This window comes from Amborella trichopoda, chromosome 12 (genome assembly GCF_054954075.1).
Source record: "Amborella trichopoda isolate Santa Cruz 75 chromosome 12, AtrichopodaSantaCruz75HAP2 v2.0, whole genome shotgun sequence".
NCBI lineage: Eukaryota > Viridiplantae > Streptophyta > Magnoliopsida > Amborellales > Amborellaceae > Amborella > Amborella trichopoda.
This window is the reverse complement of record NC_142347.1, coordinates 1,475,001-1,495,005: the sequence shown is the minus strand read 5'-3', so window position 1 is coordinate 1,495,005 and position 20,005 is coordinate 1,475,001. Positions and strand designations below refer to the sequence as shown.

The 20,005-nt window shown below is 36.8% G+C and overlaps 2 protein-coding genes across 2 annotated transcripts; both read left to right on the top strand.

Annotated features, from left to right (window-relative positions):
* LOC18427500 (putative nucleoredoxin 1) lies at positions 1-4,421 on the top strand. Its single transcript, XM_006836548.4, has 4 exons — positions 1-195; positions 983-1,468; positions 2,427-2,906; positions 3,305-4,421. The coding sequence occupies exons 1-4, from the start codon at positions 76-78 to the stop codon at positions 3,896-3,898; spliced, it is 1,680 nt and encodes a 559-aa protein (XP_006836611.3). The 5' UTR covers positions 1-75; the 3' UTR covers positions 3,899-4,421.
* An 11,721-nt stretch (positions 4,422-16,142) lies between these two features.
* Positions 16,143-19,355, top strand: LOC18427496 (exocyst complex component EXO70B1). The gene has a single exon (XM_006836544.4). The coding sequence runs from the start codon at positions 17,174-17,176 to the stop codon at positions 19,037-19,039; it is 1,866 nt and encodes a 621-aa protein (XP_006836607.3). The 5' UTR covers positions 16,143-17,173; the 3' UTR covers positions 19,040-19,355.
* Positions 19,356-20,005: the final 650 nt, after the last annotated feature.

Sequence of the window (20,005 nt, the reverse complement as noted above, 5' to 3'; positions counted from 1 at the left end):
GGTGCATAGCACGGAAGCACACACTCTCTCTCTAGAGTTTAGAGAGAGAGTAGCACAGTCGCTGGTAACGAAGAAATGGCAGGAGTTGCAGAGGTCGCTGATAATGATACCATACAAAACGGCTTCTCTTTGGACATCAAATCGCTTCTGAGCGGTGAGGAGAGGGATTTTCTCATAAGAAGCAACGATGATCAGGTAATGCCCCATTTTGATTGGTTTTTTTTTTGGGGGATTTTTTGGGTGATTTTGCTTCTTAAAATTGGTGGCTTTTGATGGTTCCCTTGGAATTTTGGTGTTTATATTTTTTAGGATTTTGGAGCTTTGTTTTCTGCAAAAATCTCTCTCTCTCTCTCTCTCTCTCTCTCTAATGTGTTTGGGTACCATAGGTACAATGGAGAATTAAGATTATGAAGTTTCCTCTTGTGTCTATGTGCTTCTATGTTTTTCCTTGTGTAATCACCAGAAAACCATAAAAGCCAAGATACTATTGTGGGTTTTCCCAAAGAAAACCATATTGCTTAACCCCCCACCAGAAAAAGAAAAACGCAAAAAATGAAGAACTGTCTCTCTGTGTTTTGCAATAGATAGAGATTTCAAGATTTTGAGGCTGGTTTTATCTAGAGTGTTGTGTATGGCCCTATGTATATATGTTATTGTATTCACGTCTATACACCTGAGATTCTAAATTGCTCAATTGAATAGAGAATGTTGTTGCAACCTTGAGGTTATGGATAAAAATCAACTTTCTTGCCCACCCAAAAATACAAATAAGAGCTTGTTGCCTTTATGGTGGTTGTGTTTTTGTGTGTTTGTACAGCATGGAATGAAATTTTGAATTCTCAGTGTTTGTGAGTGTGCACATGAGAGAATTGTTACTATGAAGTTTTCATCAATTCAAACGTAGGCGTGCGTGCACACACTGATGAATTAAATGCTTTTCCATTTATAATTTTATATGACCATCTTCTTCGAAACTTAATAGGTGAAGATAGGCGAATTGAATGGGAAAGTGATCGGGCTCTTTTTTTCGGCCTCTTGGAGCGGTCCTTGTATGACTTTTACACCCGAATTGATTGCCATATACAAAGAGCTCGAAATTGCAATCAAGGGTGATTTCGAGGTTGTGTTTGTATCTTTGGACTCAGAGGAGAAGTCATTTGAAGAATATTTCAGTAAAATGCCGTGGCTTGCCATTCCCTTTTCTGACTCCAAAACTAGAAGCAAGCTTGAAAAGGATTTCAAAGTTTCAAGCATTCCTCACCTCATTATTGTTGGAAAAGATGGCAAAATTTTGACAACAGGTGGGGTTGATATTGCATCGAATTATGGGGTGGATGGTTACCCATTTTTGCCAGAGAGGTTGGAAGAGGTCAACGAAGAAGATGAGGCAATACGCCAAAACCAGAGCTTGAGGCCTCTTCTTGTGACAAACACCCGAGGCTTTGTTATATCGAATGATAACAAGCAGGTGCAACTTTCAGTAATTATTAGCTTTCATAACGTAAACTAGAGAGTAGATGTGGATTTACTAAAAAAAACAAAAGAGATTAGACATGGTTTTTCAGTAAGAGCAATTTTGGGTGTTTCTTACATTAACACAGAAAATGTATGAGAAAACACATCAGCATTGATAGGTGATACCAGGGCTGGACAAGCATATAGCACAACTTATTATAACACCCATTTACACAGAAAATCTATGAGAAAACACATGAGCATTGATAGGTGATACCAGGGCTGGACAAGCATATAGCACCACTTATTGACTGCCCATGTTCCTTGGATTAATGTTTATTGTGTTCCTAGCAGTTGATCATTTGCCCTAGCTTGAATTTCAAGTGAAGCATTTGGTTGGCATTAAGGGATTCGGGTTAACATTAAGAGGCTATGGGAGGACTTTTTATGTATTGTGTGTTAACTTATTCCGGGTGATTATTGAATTAAAAAAAAGGTGCTGGTTAATTAATGTTGAAGGTTCAAATCTAATGTAGTCATTATCACACTGTTGGACTATTCAGGGGACCAGTTTCAATAAACTTAGGGCAAAAGTAGACAGTTTTGCTTATATTTTGACCCTTAAAAATTATTGAAGAGCCAAGCCCATAATGTATTGTAAACTCCTTTTTTGAAAAAAAAGAATTGTAGGTTAGCTCGGTTTTGTTCTTGGGGCACACTTCTTATTTATTTATTTATTTTCATCGGTGGCAAGCTTCACAAACCCCTGACCTCCCTTATGCAAAATTAGGTACAACTTACCATGGATAAAAGCTCAAGGGAGCAGAATGTCATCTTACAATCTTCTAATCTTAAACATTATTTTAACCTAAGGTTATGCAAGGACTACAATGTTCCCCAGTCTAATTTAAACAAAATAAATAATGCAGTTGTATCATGTTACATTCTAATGGAATATGATTTGTGTTCAGATTCCAGTATCAGAGCTGGAAGGGAAGACTATAGGCTTCTATTTTGCGGCATATGGGCACCCTTATTGTCAAACATTCACACCAGAGCTCATTCGAGTCTATGAAAAACTAAAAGAGAATGGAGAGAACTTCGAGATCGTTTTGGTTTCTTCTGATTTGAAGCTAGAATCATTCAACAAGCATTTCTCAAGCATGCCATGGTTTGCATTGCCATTCCAAGATACTGCCTTGACGAGACTGACACGGATCTTCCAGATTCAAGGCTTCCCTACCCTACTTGTGGTTGGGCCAGATGGGAAAACCCTAAAAGATGACGCCGTGGGGGCAATTGAAGAACATGGGGTTGAAGCATATCCATTTACTCCTGAGAGATTCATAGAGCTTGTGGAGATAGAGAAGGAAAGGCTCAAGTCTCTGAACATTGAGTCACTTCTCTTGACAGAGGATCGGGATTTTGTCATTGACAAGAGCGGCAATGAGGTTAGATTCTCAATCAAGCAATTCTTTTCATGTCGTCTTCTTAGTCATAGTCTTCTTAGTCATAGTGTACTTTTTGCATCTCACACCAGCACACAGACAAACATCTCCATGGATTGGACAATGATGACCCTTAGGACTGATATTGCATCTAGGTCACATGAATCGTACTATATTTCCCATTTCTCTCACTCCAAAACACACACACACAAACATGTCGATGGATGCCATTCGTGCTTGAGCAATTGAGGATATATTTGTAGATTTGGTTAGCAAGGATTAGCAAACCAGATCCTACAAGAACTCCATCCGTAGCATCCTAATGAAGGAACTAAATATACTAGCTTGAGTTAGCCCTTTGTATGGATTGCCTCTTTGAAATGTGATCTTCTCATGTACAGGTGCCAATATCAGATCTTGCGGGCAAGAACGTGTGCCTCTACTTTGCTGCCAAGTGGTGCCACCTATGTCATGATTTTATGCCAAAGCTGATCCATGTATACAATGATATCAAGGCACGCGACCCGAACTTTGAAATTGTGTTCATATCAGGTGATCAAGACGAGGCATCCTTCAATGACTTCTTATGGGATATGCCATGGCTTGCCCTACCATATGGTGACATGGCAGTGGGAAAATTGTTGCAATTGTTTAAGATTGCAAGTGTCCCAACATTGGTGGTTGTAGGCAAAGATGGGGGATTGGTCTCAAGCAATGCAATAAAGCTTCTTTGGAAGCATGGTCCAAGGTCTTACCCCTTCACTGAGAAGAGGCTAAAGGAGATCAAAGAAGAGGTTCGAAATTGGCCAAAACATATGAATCTATCTGTGCATTCAGAGCATCCACTTGTGTTTACCAAAGGAAGGTGGTATATATGCGATGGGTGCAACAAGGGGGGCTTTGGATGGACATACTATTGCAAGAAATGCGACTATGATCTTCACCCAGAATGTGCTTTGGAGAAGAAAGAAGAGAGGGCAAATGGCACAAGTTAAGGCTTTAAATGGTAGGGGAGAGGGTATAAAGATAAATTGTGTGGATGAGGTGAAAATGGTAAATAGCTTGCATGGTGATAATGACCTAAGTGACCATGCTAAGCAAGAGGCGTTAGAACACAAAGGGGTGGATTTGTGATGGGGAGGCATGTTACATGGCTTGATTTCTGTTGAGCCCAAGATGACAAAAAGAAGGGTGGATTGTGAGATGGAGGCAGATTTATATATGGGAGGCTTGATTTGTAAGCACTTTTAGGGACGTTTGGGATGAATTATTGTGGGACATAATAATTGAAGGTACATGAAGATGGCAATCACCCTTGCTGTTGAATGTACATTTAAATTAAAAGTTAGGAGTGTACCATTCAGCATGATCAAAGTTCAAGAAGGCTATTCTTCCAACTTTATAATATGCCCTTAACCATTCAGTTCCAGGGTGATGTAGATCTTCTTGTACCAAACCAAAAGTAAACAAGCTTGTTAGTTACCATCCCTATTATATGTGCAATACTTTTCAGGTAAACTCCATGAGACATTCCAAAGATTTGATGTAATTGCTCAAATTGTCTATATGGTTGCCTCAACCTTAGTCACCCCTTAATCAAGGTTGATGGAAATGGAGGAGTTCTCTAAAACCCATAGTGGGGTTTTGGATCAGCCTTTCGATGGGCCAATTTAGATTGGTCAAACCTGGCAATCCAAATCAACTGAATCAGGGAAAATAGCAATAATAAATAAAAAAGGGTAATTGGACAGGTCCATGGACCCATATAATCTATCACCAAGCCCAATCCAATCCAAATCACCTTCTTAAAACTTTTATTTAAGTGATTAGCCCAATCCAATCCGAATCACCTTTTTAAAACTATTATTGGAGTGATTAACTTCATGGCCTTTACATTGAGAAGACTGATACAACCAATGGTTTAAAAAACGGATCGGTGACTTGGATTGGGTACCCAAAAAATCGATTCGGATCGGCGAATCGGCGATCTGGATTGGGAATCGGGTGAATCGGTTAGAATAAAGCTTCAAAAAAATCCGAAAAAATTATTAAAATTCATTATAAATATTGGTTTTTAAGATACCAATAAGAAATGAGGGTACTCCATTAAGAATTTTCATGTTTTTGAATGAATATGCGAATATTGATATGTTCTTTCCCTGCATGAACCGCCATTCAGCATTTAATTTACATCACACAAAAGGATAAACATAGAATTATCATGGAATAAGTATATTAACATACATGGACTACAATAAAGCATAAAATTAGTAACATACGATCTAAAAATAAAATGATAGACGACGTTGTTGTTCTTCTTGGTCACGTTGGTGCCATTGATTGAATTTGTTTGACAATTCATTGATTCGATCTAAAAACGAATCATCGATATTAGCAGACGTCTGACTATTCCCAAATCCCTGAGTGTTAGTGTTTTGTTGTGTTCCCAATCCAAAATCCCCGAAGCTTGTCCATCCTTCATGCTCACCTGCACTGTCATGTTCATCCCTACACTGTTGCTGTTGGGACTCGATATGTGAATAGTATGGCTGGGATAGGGTGGCCTCAGAATCATCATCTCTCTCATTTTCTCTTAGACCCCCTTTCCACTCTCCCTCATTAGGTGCAATATCACCGACATCTCCGACGAATTGTGGATACATTGGCTGGCTGCTTCCTCTTTCATGCTGCTCATCACTTTCTTCAAGATCTTCATCACCGATAGCCTCAAGGAACGCTCTCTTGTGCAACACTGGCTCCTCCTCTTCTACCACCTATTGGTCTGCTGTGTCTGTGACAAATATTATGTCTAAGTCTATCGGCCCATAGTCTTCAAGCTTCCTTTTTATTTGTCGCTCTTTGAGGTTTAAATTATAATGAACGTAGACTAGTTTATGAAGCTTCTCAGAAGCGAGTTGATTCCTCCTAGTAGTGTGCAACCATTGGAACGTACTCCAGTTGCGCTCACAGCCAGTAGCAAAACATGTCTGGGAGAGCACCTTGATTACTATCCTCTTTAGGTGAGGTGCATCAGTACCATATATTTCCCACCATTCAGCTGGATTAAAATGTAAAAAGCATTGTAAGGGCAAGACCAATTCATAAGATTAAATATATGAATGAACAAAATATTAGCGAGGGGATAACCAGGATCCATCATAGTTCGAGAATTCCTAACAAGTCTAGTTCCGAAGGATCCTATAGCATCCCTATACATAGCAAGCTAAAACAAATATATTACGTTTTAGTGCATTATTCCTCACAAATATAACAACTCATTGAAGTTCTTACCCAAACATTAAATAATACCTCTTGTATTGCTGCTACTTGGTTTCGATGGCTTCTCTCCAACCTTGCAATAATATATCTGACCCCTTCTCTAATCTTGTGGGGTTGTTCAGGTGTTAAATAGAAAAATTTTGGGTTGAAGTAATAACCTAAAAAATATATAGGTAGAAAAATGTCATTTACAATTTCATAAAAAAATGATTCAAACTGAAACAGTGTAATGATATAAATATATATTTACCAGCATAATGAATTGGACGTCCAAATTTGGTGTTCCACCTCCTTTCTATAATCTCGATCACTTTGCTAGCAAAATTACACTTCTCCCCAATAGTTGATTTCGCCCTCTCAATACCTTCATAAAGGATACCCATGGTAGCTTTCTTGTCAGCGTCCACCATTCTTAACACTGTGACCAAAGAGGCAGTGGCCTCTACAACACTGGAACTTTGAGACCAGAAACGCCTATTTGAGACTATGTTGTCCACTTTTATACCGGTACTGGACTTCGAGAGGCGGTCATTTAACCACTCTTCACAGGTAAACAATCTCTTTAATGCACCTTCAGATTCTCGAATGGAGTCCACAGCTAAGTAATCGGTCGCAAAGCGGGTTATGGCAGGCCTGATTATCTCTTTTTTCTTAGAGTGTTCTCTAAACAGAAATAAAATTTTAGAGTGGTTGTATATAAATCTCGACACCAACCTTGCTTCCTCTAGAGTCTCCTTCACAATTTTGATCTCACCGATCTCCTCTAACATAAGATCGATGCTGTGTGCAGCACACGGGGTCCATACTAGATGCTTCCTCTTATACATAAACTTGCTGTCCGCAGAAACACATGCACGCGCATTGTCCGTAATAAACTGGACTACATGCTTATCTCCTACCTCCTCCACTATCTGATCATATAGTCGTACGTAGAAGTTTGCATCTTTTTTCGTCCCTGATACGTCTTTGCTAGACAAAAAAGCTGTACCTTTTGGGAAATAGGCCAAGAAGTTTAAAAACTCCTTTTTACTAACTTTATTCAACCAACCATCACTCATGAGAGTAATGCCTGTCCTTGGCCAACTCTGTTTATATTCTTCAATCCACCTTTTAACTTCCTCCATCTTTTCATCTAATATTGGCCCACTGAGCTCATATGTCGTCAAGGGTTTTACCCCGGGCCCGACTCTCTGGATTGCACTGACCATAGGTGGAAAATATGGGCTATTGGCTGCATCAAAGGGAATCCCTTTATCGTAGAACCATTTACCAACATATCTCCCTAACATGTTTCTTGTACCTTTAACCATGCCTTTTAGGGTCATCTGTTGTGACTTAGGCTTTGAGAGAAATGGGTCTTTACGACCATGACTTGCAATACTGGCACTCCTAGGTAACCTAAAAACAATTTCTTCAACATCTGATTCTCCTTGATACATATTGCCACCAACCCCTCCATACATATTTGAGCTGGGCCCGCCATACATGCTCGAGCTGGGCCCGCCATACATATCTGAGCTAGGCCCACCATGCATATCTGAGCTAGGCCCACCATGTATGTCTGAGCTAGACCCACAGGGCATTCTAAATCCACGTTCCCTCTGATATTGTTCATGTAAACTCAATCTTGTGGCCATGTCCAGCTCATTATTATATTGCTTTTTTAGGTCATTATTATATTGCTCTTCTGTATCATTCCTGCTTGATGATGTATATAAATTAGCTATCTCCTCATTCATCCTATGTTTGGCAATTTTTTTACCTTTGTTAGCATTAAGAATTGCCGCCATCTGTTTTTTTACATTATTAGGGACACTAATGCATGCATAAACTATGTACCCCACTACTTATCACTCTTTGACAGTAATTACAAATAATTTTGTCTTTTTTGTTGGGATCAAGTCTGACCCCATGTTGCCATGCAGGGTCTTCTGCAGATCTTGACATGATTCAATTGTTTTAATATGCAAAAAGTATAAAATTAACCTGACAGTTCAAAAAGAAAAATAATCACAATGTGTAGTGATAATACGTTGCGGTAGTTCATGTAGTCATATTTGTTGTTATTTGTTATTGCAAAATACCTTTATTGACAATAATATTTTCGTACATATTAATTACAAACATTCAAGATTATATAATACAAAAAGCAAGTTCCAAACATGGCTACAACTCAATTATCAAGAGCATACATTTTTTGCATTAAAAAATTAGTTAACATCAGTCATTCCAACTAAAAAACCATGAACAACAGATAAAAAAAATACAGTTTTGTATTAAAAATATAATAACATGCATTTTTTTGCATAAATAATCTATCAACATACAATTTTTTCAACAAAAACTTTAACAATAAAAATTTAAAATATGGTTTAATACCTCATGATATTTAAAACATTGTCACGATTTTCACATCTTTTCGGAAAATCATCATTTTTCAAAAAATTCGATCATGGAAAAAAAAAAAAAAAAAAGTACAGCAAATTCAAACAATAAAAATTAAAAATTGGGTTTAATACATCATGATAATCAAAACCTTATCATGATTTTCACAACTTTTCGGAAAATCATCTTTTTTCAAAAAATTCGATCATGGATAAAAAGAAATAAAAAAAAAAAGTTCAGCAAATTTTCAAAAAACTCGATCATGGATTACAAAAAAAAATTCTATCATGGATTAAAAAAAAAAATTAACAAATTTTCAAAAAATTTGATCATGGATTAAAAAAAAAAATCACAAATTTTCAAAAAATTTGATCATGGATTACAAAAAAAAATTCGATCATAGATTAAAAAAAAAAAATCACAAATTTTCAAAAAATTCAATCATGGATTACAAAAATTTTGATCATGGATTACAAAAAATTCGATCATGGATTACAAAAAATTCGATCATGGATTACATAAAATTCTATCATGGATTACAAAAAAAAAAAAACATAAAAAAACATAAAATTCGATTGTGGATTACAAAAAAAGAAAAAAACAATTCGATCATGGATTACAAAAAATTCAATAATGGATTGCAAAAAACTCTATCATGGGTTACAAAAAAAACAAAAAACAAAAAATTTGATCATGGATTACAAAAAAAAAAAAAAAAATTCTTCATAAAGCCATGTTACATAAGCCATTTTAACTCAAAAATCCACCTCTAAGTGAATAAATTACATCCAATTGAGTACATTTTCTGATAAACAATAATATAAGAAATCCAAACCCTAAATTTTTAACACATTATTTCTAATATATCATGAAAAAAAAATCAAAAGGCGGAAAAAAAAAAAAAAAACAACGGAATTTTGGTTCCGCAGACATCTCTGTGTTCATCTCAGATTTCATGCTGTAATTGACCAAATTACATAAAATTGAAATTTTTAAATCATAATAGACACAATAAAGATTAAAAACCCTACAAATTGAACTCATTATCTTCAAAATATGCAGTGAAATTAATCATATGGCGGAAAAAAAAAAAAAACCCAAACTTCTTACCTGATTTTGTGAACCGAAGCCTTCGATCTCCAAAAAACTCTGTTTTTCTCAACGATTATCACAAATTAGTAACAAAAGGTTTTGATGCACAACTTTACGATCAAATTGCCTACAAATTTTAAAAGATTCATGCCCTATTTGGCATGAAACACGAGGAAAGGCGAAAACCCTAAAAATGCAAGTTTCGTGATCCAAAAACACCAAATTTTTCAACCATTTAATCCGTATAAAAGCTGAATAAAGCTGTTTACAGTCTGCAAATTAGATCACATGCCCAAAAAAACAAGAAAATTGATCAAAAAATGACAAATTTAGAAGAATCCGGTGAAGAATACTGTGCAACCCGTGTTTTTCACGGGACTCGCCGATTTCGTACAGTGAATCGGTGAGTCACTATGCAGAATCGTCCGATTCTCTCTAGAACCGGACGATTCCCGTTTTTTTAACCGATTCGATCCCTCCATGGCTATTTTCGAGTCGAACCGGGCGAGTCCAGTTCGAATCGACGTTTTTTTAAACACTGGATACAACACATAATTGATTCCACTTTTTTTTTTCCCCTCTCTCTATCTCTCTCTCTCTCACTCTCACTCCCAGTGGAGAGACTTTTCTAATTATTTGTATGTTTTTAACAGCCGTGATTATCGCATCTGTAATCACTTGCAGACTCAAAGCTCATAAAATTAGGTCACCTGCTCTTAAAAACAACTGCCTTTCTCAGTCCAATAATTGATCTCTTTCCCCAACACAGACATGCCTCTCTCTCTCTCTCTCTCTCTCTCTCTATCTCTCATACGATTCATGGCCTCTCTCTCTCACTCATACGATGCATGGCCTTGGCCTGCTTGACATCATGTGGGTACGATGAACAAGTTATTGATTGCATATATAAAAATCCATCAGGGATCAATATGGAGACTAAAGTTTTCTTCTTAAATAGACAAATGGAGAAAATGACGACATGAATATAGCTCTCAAAGATTTAAACACTTTATGGTCCCTCAAGGCCCAGACTCAGCTGCACGTGTGGTCCTCTTTTACTTTTGCCCTTTCATTGTATCTCTAGAATACGAAATACAAGTCTACCTGGAAAAATTTTAGTGAGATGACACTTAAGTACAAATTTTCACATGTGATGGATTCCTATGTAAGTCAATCTTTTTTTTCTTTTTTTTTTGTTGTCTTTTTTTCTTTTTATTATAAATGAGTGAGAAATTCCATGGAATTCGGGTTTCTTTATATTTTAGACAAGGATGCGGTTGTACTAGGTTGGCACCTTAAATAATCTAAGTAAGGCACACCTCCAAATGCGGTTAAAAGATGCCGTTTTAATGTCAGAAGTCTTTGCAGTGGTTTGAAAATCTATTTTATCTTTAATTATAAAATTTAAAGTTTCAAAATACTATAGATTAGGCAGGTTTGTGAACAGTTAAGTTTTTTGAAATTAGACCGTCTCGAGAATGTATTACAAGATACACTAAGACTCGAAATCTTTTTTTTTTTTTTTTTCTTTCCTCTCTTATATCCATACATTTTGAGGTCAACAGAATCAATTGAAAGGTATTTTAGCGTTGAAATAACATTTTTAGATGAATTTTTGAGGTGCACCTTACTTCTATAGTATAAGATTGACATCTCATACGACATCTCATTCAAAATTTCCTTTAGAAAATGTCTCTTTGTCAATTAAAAGAGGCGCATGGGGCCTCCATGCACCCCGTGCATGTGAAACTTCCATGTTAGATGGTTTCTCCAATCAAACAACAAGTATAGTAACTCCCTTGGCTGATTAGGGGTGTCACATGGGTCAAGTTGACCCGACCCATATCCAAGTCTAGACATCCCAATGTACCCCCACAAGTCAATTATGGTACCACTAAACTTGGACCCAGATGTTGCATAGGTATGGCTCTTGTCCAAGTCCAACCTAGACTTGTCAAGGGTTGGGTCTGAGCCAACTTGACCCAACCAAGGGGCATAGCATATATTATACTATATATATATATATATATATATATGGCAATGACATAATGCAACAATTGTATTATAGTATAATGAAACAATACTTCTAGAAAACTATGTTTGTGGTATTTGTATAACTCAAAATTTTGCACACACACTCTTAATCTCAATAATCAATCTAAAAAAAATGTTCAATTTAAACCCTAGATATGGTTAAAAAAAGTCTCCTCCTACAACGAATCTAGACCATTCATTTGGTGATTTTCTAGATCTTAGCCTTTACAAACTCAAAATCATTTTTTTCTTTTTTAACATCATTCATCGAATGATAATAAAGTCATCTAAAAAATTGGAAAAAAAAAAATCCTTTTAAAACCTAGATTTAAGTGTCTTATAAAAAATGGACAGTCTATATTGATTCGGCTAAAAAATACCTTTTAGGTTATGTTTTCAAATTTTTCTTTTTTGTGATGGTTTATTAGAATGAAAAGAGTGTATATTTTAAATTTTGGAACAAACAAATGGCTCTAACATGGTTTTTGAATATTATTGTATTATATTATTATACAACCGTTGTATGAAATCACTATATATATATATATATATACACACGCGCACACACAACACATTAAAAACTCTCATAGGTGAAGCTTTATAGTATTTCAATTATGACTCATCATTCTCCAAAATCCATCATACAGTCATAACTGTTTGATAGTATTTGAATTATAATAATTTGTATCTATATGATACAAATTTAAACATGACGGATCAGGTCTGGGTCCACATGGCTTAAACTTGACCCCCATTCAAGTTAGGCCTAGGTTCCTTGACCCTAACTCTACCCAATTACGACCATATGGCAGATAACAACAAATACAATCTCGAATTAGGAGGTTAGGTCCAAGTCTAATTGCCTTTGACCCAACCGTGATTCAGGTTGGGCCTAGGTGCTTGACCAAGACTTGACCCATTTAGAGCGGTACGATCACGTAAGTCAAGCTCATTGGGCTTACTACGAGTTTGGCTAATCAGGTAGGACCAATCTGGATGCTCAAAACCCTAAAGGGGCATCCATCTCCCTGCCCACAAAGGTGATGGTTCGAATGTGTTAGACTCATCAGTGAAAGTGCCTTAGCACATTTGACCATTTCCGTCTAAAGAAATTCCATTTTAATCATGAAACTCCAAGGGCCGTTTGGAACCTTGGATTTTTTAATCTTGGAAAAAGTCAATCTTGGAATTCAGATTTTCGGGAATTAAGATTTCTTGAAAATGTTAGGATTTTCTAGAAATAAGAATTTCATGTTTGGATCGCATCTGGTAGAAATAAAAAAAATGCAAATTCCATGTTTGGATTGTCCGAAATATCTTTTTTTAAAAAATGCAAATTCTTTCGCTCTCTCTCAAAATTTTGATATAGTTCCTCTCTAAAATTTTAAGGGCAAGTTTTTTATGCTTCCCTACAACATAAAATTTATATACTTCCCCTTATCCAATCGTTTATTCTGAATGGAGAGCTAAGATTGTCTCAATCACAATGTCATGTCTCTAAACTATCTTAGTTTTAATTTTTTTTTTTCTATAAACTATTTTGACACCAAATTTTAGATGTCCAATCCTCTATTAAACTTGCACTAGCAAAAAATATATAAAAAAAAAATCTAATAAAATAAAATGACCAAAATACCCCTAAAAGTTTCAAGGGGTAGTTTGGTCATTATATTTTATCGAAAAATTATTTTTAATATTTTTTATAGGTGCACCCCAATGAGAAGATGACATATACCAAATTTCATATTCATACAATTTGAAGAAAAAAACTAAAAATAAAATACTTTGAGCTGTCAGATCTAAGATGAAATGGTGAGTTGCTCTCTTGATCAAAATTAGACGACTTGATGGTAGGGGAAGCAAAGATCTTCTATACTGTAGGGGAAGTATAGAAATATTTCCCAAATTTTAATACACTCTCTTTTTGAAAAACTTAAAAATTGAAATAGTTTCACTATCTAAAAATTTTGTGATAGTTTCTCCCTCTAAAAATTTTATAGACTCTCGCTCTAAAATTTGATATAGTTTATCTATCTAAAATTTGATATAGTTTCTCTCTCTAAAACTTAAAATTTGAGATGGTTTTTCAAAATTTTAAATTTGAGAAAGTTTCCTTCTAAAAATTTTTAGATAGTATCTCTCTAAAAGAAGTTTTAGGTACTTCTTTACTCTAAAATTTGATATAGTTACTCTCTCTAAAATTTTAAGATGTTCTGTCTCTAAAACTTAAATTTTGAGATAGTGTCTCGCTCTAAAATTTTCAAGTAGTTTTCCTCTCTAAAATTTTAATATACTTTCTCTCTATAAAACTTAAAATTTGATATAATTTTTCAATTTAAAATTTTTCAAATAGTTTATCTCTCTAGAAATTTTAGGTACTTTCTCTATCTACAATTTGATATAGTTTCTCCCTCTAAAACTTAAAAATTTGAGATAGTTTCTCTCTCTAAAACTTAAAAATTTGAGATAGTTTCTCTCTCTAAAATTTTTAAGTAGTTTCTCTCTTTAAAAATTTAATATACTTTCTCTCCCTAAAACTTAAAATTTGAAATAGTTTTTCTATCTAAAATATTTTAAATAGTTTCTCTCTCTAAATATTTCAAGTACTTTCTCAATCTAAAATTTGATATAGTTTCTCCCTCTAAAGTTTTAAGATATTTTCTCTCTCTAAAACTAAAAATTTAAGATAGTTTTTCTCTCTAAACGTTTTTTGGTAGTTTCTCTGTCTAAATGTTTTGAGATATTTCTCTCTAAAAAATTTTAAGTAATTCCTCTTTCTAAAATTTAATGTAGTTCATCTCTCTAAAATTTTAACATACTCTATATCTCAAAAATTTAAGATTTGAGAAGTTTCTCTCTCTAAAATTTTAATATGATCTTTCTAAAACTTTAAATCTGAGATAGTTTCTCTCATTAAAAAAATTTGTATATTTTCTGTCTCTAAAAAATTTCATATGGTTTCTCTCTCTAAAATTTGATATCGTTTCCCTCTCTAAAATTTTAATATATTTTTTTGTCTTTAAAATTTGATATAATTTCTCTTTAAAAAAGTTTAATATTTTTTTTGTTCTTTAGCAGCAAAATGGATTATTTTCATGATATGTCAATTCCACCTATTTTGAGGGAATTGCGATTTCCAAAATTTAGGCTTAAAATGAGCATTCAAGAATCCCAAAGAATTCTCAATTCCAATCGCAATGTATTCTAAGCGAATCAAACACAATTGGCCCAACTTTTCTAGAAAAAATGACTCCTAAAAATATGAATCCAATAAACCAAATAAACCAAACGGGCCCTAAATACATCGCATCCTTCAAGATCAAGTGCACCTTTTCTTTTCTCCAAAAGCCTAGTTCATTTGATCATTTTCCTTAATAAGGTAAAAATAAAAGCCAAAAGAGTTCATGATCTTGCAAGAGTATATTGTCCATTTATTCCCTCAAATAAAACACGATATACGAACAATTTCAAGATGCCAATTATTGGGAACATGGCCTAACCTCAACTTTTAAAAAAGTTCCTAATTACACTATGCGCTTGAAACAGATAAAATCTCAAAGTTGAACAAAGACTGTCCAAATATATTTTAAGGCTATCAAAAAGATTTTTAGTATTAAAATTACATTTCTCAACACTATTTGAAGGTGTGCTTTACTTTAATTGTTTAGAACCTCGGCCTTATACAAACCGTAATAAAAAATATATTATAAAGATCCAAGTGCATTTGAATGTTATCTTTTTCTTTATGTTCAAGGCATGCATAGAGATCAGGGATGGGAGCATATCCAAGAATCTTAGGTTTAGGACAATTTTGGATATTTTTAACTTTCCCAAGGATGGCATGGTCTGGGTCATGCAATCCAATGCAAAACACCCTGGCTCTCCCATATAATATAACCCAACTCCCAATAATAATAACCCCACCATAAATAGAAACAAATATCACAACCCCTGGGGTTCCTAAAAACATAAATTTTGTATGTAGAGTAAACCAAAAGATTATATGCTCCCACGGGAGTATATTGTCCCTTTGCTCCCTCGGGCAGATCCTTGGCTGGAATTATTTCGAAATTTCAAAATTTATGTATCTAACCTCCTCAACAACCAACCTCAAAGAAGAAAAAGAAAATCAAAAGCATTCTTGCCCCAAAAATAGGGAAATTTATTAGACCATTTAGCACCTTGAATAATATTTTTTATCTAATTTTATTGTAGTTCATCATTTTTGCTGATCAAATTTAAATAGCCCTTGAAATGACAAATTCAAATGGGTTTTGAGATTTATCAAACTAATAGTAAAATGTTAAGTAGTTCAACTTTTCGATATATGTTGATAAATTTCTTGAGAAGTGTCATAATATTCAAAAAAGGCTTCCAACTTTTGGATGGTAAGAAATGTTCAAAACAGATGAATTGAAAATGCTCATTACTATTGGATACGAAATTTCCAAAAAAAAATCCTTGTATTTAGTAGCTCTTTTACGTAAGGGAGTAAGAATACAGAGTGAACCTACTGGAGTTAGCTGTAGAAAGAACTAAACAAATAAACACATAAAACAAGCGGTTAAATCAATGAACGAGAGAATAAACAAACATTTCCCACGATAAAACAAAACTTCTCTCTCCTCGAATCGAGATCAGGTAACGTCTTGGCCGGTATCTGAGTTCACCGGCGACTTTTTGGCCGGAATTAAAGCCGAGAAAATCCGGTTTTCAAAGAGGGTCGTTTTGACACGAAAATCCTGACTTTTGCGTTTCAACCCCGAACTTCTCACTTCGAGACATCGCCATTTGTTTACCCATCAAACACTGAGAGCTGGTTCCATTCAGAGAGCACGGGCACTCTCTCTTTCTCTAACCCAAAATTTCCTCTCTCTGAAACCCAAGTTCTAAATTTCAGATACACCCGATTTTACTGCTGAAATATGTGTACCAGAGTGCAAAAAGAGAGCTCTCTCGCTCTTTCTAACCCAAAAATTCTCTCTCTCTCTGAAACCCATAAATTTCAGACGAACCCAGTTGGTTTTTTTTGATATTGCCAAATGGTTTTACTGCTGACTCCATTTGGAACTCACACTGTCACTCTCTCTCTCCAAAACCAAATTGAGCAAACATCTGGTATCATATTGCTAGTCAAGTTCAAATGGTGTACTGCTGAACAGGGAAGGCGTTTCACTTCAAAAAACCTGTCCACCACTAAAATCCATACACAACCTCAGATCTCTCTCTCTTCAGATATTCCCAAGTGGTCTACACAGTTGAGAAGACCAAGTTCATATTGAATTGTCTGCCACTCTCTTTTATCCTCCCAAACCTTCACATCCCTCTCCTCTCCAATTTTCAGACAAGATTTGACTCAATTTCCCACTCTAAACTCCATTCAGAATTTAAACTCTCTCTCTCTCTGAAACCCATTCAAGATTTCAGCCACCTCTCTCTCTCACTCTCTCTAAACTCTAAAGAGCTTCCAAGCCATAGCCATGGTGGATCCACCACAAACCCCATTGCCTGAAGAGCTTGAAGCAGCAGAAAAGCTGATCATGAGGTGGGACACAGCATCCTCGGACGATGCCAGAGAGAGAATGATCTTTGATGGTGGGCAGCCCGACGAGGCTGCACGCTACCTCTCAGCAGTTAACACCACCCTCCGCTCCCCAGACCATGAGCGCGCAAAGCCTATTATTCAGGCTGCAATGGCGCGTCTCGAGGATGAGTTCCGACATATCCTTGTCCTGCACAGCGAGCCCCTTGACCCTGATTCTCTCTCGGAATCCTTCTCTCTCTCCTGCTCAATATCAAGGAGAGAGAATCGCTCAACGAGCTTCTCATCTAATCTAGACGACCCCACTCAAGAAGAAGAAGAAGAGCAGCAAGAGCAAGAGCAAGAAGATCAAGATTTCGGTAATGAGAGAGAGACGTATGTTAAGGAAAGAGGAACTGTCACCACCGATACAATTCATGAACTTGACCAGATCCCTGATGAGGCGATCATTGAGCTCAAGAAGATCGCTGAGCTCATGGTCTCTGCTGGGTACTCAAGAGAGTGCATTCAGGTCTTCGGGAGCGTCCGCAAGCCGATCGTTGATGCAGGGTATGAGCAATTTGGGATTGAGAGGATGAGCATCGGGGATGTGCAGCGGCTCGAGTGGCAGGTCGTCGAGGGCCTCATCAAGCGGTGGGTGCGGGCAGCACGTGCCTCAATTCGCCTACTCTTCGCGAGTGAGCGCCTCCTCTGTGAGAGCGTCTTTGAGGGCGCAAAGGGCATCGGAGATGCCTGCTTCATGGAGGTTGTCAAAGGTGCCACCCTCCAGCTCTTCAATTTTGCAGAGGCCATAAGCATTGGGAGAAGGTCCCCTGAGAAACTCTTCAAGATTCTTGACCTCCATGATGCACTGTCGGAACTCGTCCCCGATATATCTCTGGTCTTTCAAGGAGGGGGTCCATCAGACTCTGTGAGGGTCCAAGCCTCAGAGATCTTGACGAGGCTTGGGGAGGCGGCAAGGGGAACGTTATCAGAGTTTGAGAACGCAATCCAGCGCGAGAATTCTAGGGCTCCAATGCCAGGAGGCACCATACACCCACTTACCCGTTATGTCATGAACTATACAAATCTCATCTCTCTGTACCAAGAGACTCTTTCGAAGCTCATTGTGACGAATCCATCACCACGAAATGTGCCTGGTGGGGAGCCCTTGCCGGAATTGGACCTTCCATCTCCAGAATCGGACGTCCCAATGCCGCCTCCCCTAACGGTCCACCTCAAATGGATCACAACCATCTTGCAGCACAATCTTGAGGGCAAGGCACAGCTCTACAGAGACCCATCACAGTCTCACCTCTTCCTAATGAACAATGCACGCTACGTTGTCCAAAAAGTGAATGGATCCCCCGAGCTACGACAGTTATTAGGCGACGATTGGCTTAGGAAGCACACAGGAAGGGTGAGGGTGCGTGCGACGAGCTACCTGAGGACCACATGGGCGCCGGTGCTCTTGTGCTTGAGGGACGAGGGCATCCATGTGAGTGGGGGTTTATTGTCAGGGGTGTCGAAGGCAGCACTCAAAGAGAGATTCAAGAGCTTCAACTCTGCCTTCGATGAAGTGCACCGGACCCAAGCTACGTGGATTGTGCCCGATGTGCAATTGAGAGAGGAGCTGAGGATTTCAATACAAGAGTTGTTGTTGCCTGCCTACCGCTCATTCTTGGGGAGATTCAGGAACCACCTGGAAAGCGGACGGCACTCTGAACTGTACATCAAGTACTCTGTGGAAGACCTCGAGGCTGCCTTGCTCAATTTCTTTGAGGGAGGCCAGGCTCCCTGGCATTCCCGCAGGAAGTCCCACTGATCAATGGCATTCTTTGCCTATCATTCTTTGTCAAACATTCTTTATCGAGCTGAGAATATCATTTGATATTTCAAATTCGATTACAGAAAAAGGGGAGTGAGAAGGATATTCCAGTCCAAATTTGAAAATCCATGATACTAGTGATCGATCAAAATTTTGAAGCCCAGTATGAGTCCATGAACCTACCAATACTCTTCCAAGTCCTAAATCAGTTTTCATGCTTTAGCATAATGTGCAGTAAGCTATTCTTTGAATTCTTTTCGTTTTCTCATTCTTGTACTGTTGTCTTATATAAGCATATGAATGGTTTTTTTCATATTGATTTGTTTAGTTATTCTTTACTTTTACAGTTATGGGTGAAGGCCTGCCTCGATGTGTTTGGTGTTCAATTTCTAAGTTTAACAAAACCCTTGGCTACAGAAACAAATCTTTCTTCTACACTAGGTTTCCAACAATGAAACACAAAAATACCTGTATAACCTTCAAGGAAGAGGGGCTGCTCCCCCTGTCTGGCCAAGGAATCGATGGATTCATTGGCATCTCTTAAGACATGATCGCATCCTATAAATCGGACAATCCTCATTTGCATTGTCACCTGTATCTCGTTCCGTCCATTCACCTTCATCTTTTTTTCCAAGGGCCATACCCTCAATGAAATCATAAGTCGCGTTATCTGCATCTTATATCAAATCACTCGCTATAATTCCTCAAAATTCTTCCTAAATTGGCACCATTGAGATGATGGTTGCTTTTTTCTTCTATGTGAGAACTGCAGTAATTGACCTCACAAACCTAAGGATTCCACTATTTCCCTCCCTTCATAAATCCTAGAAGAACGACTTGCATTTCTCATCCTCCCCATCATTAACACGTATCCAGAATAAGAAGTAAAGAACTGCTAAACAAAAAGCATGTTGACTAAAAATAAAACAACGAAACTACGAAATTATGGTCTTCATGCATAAA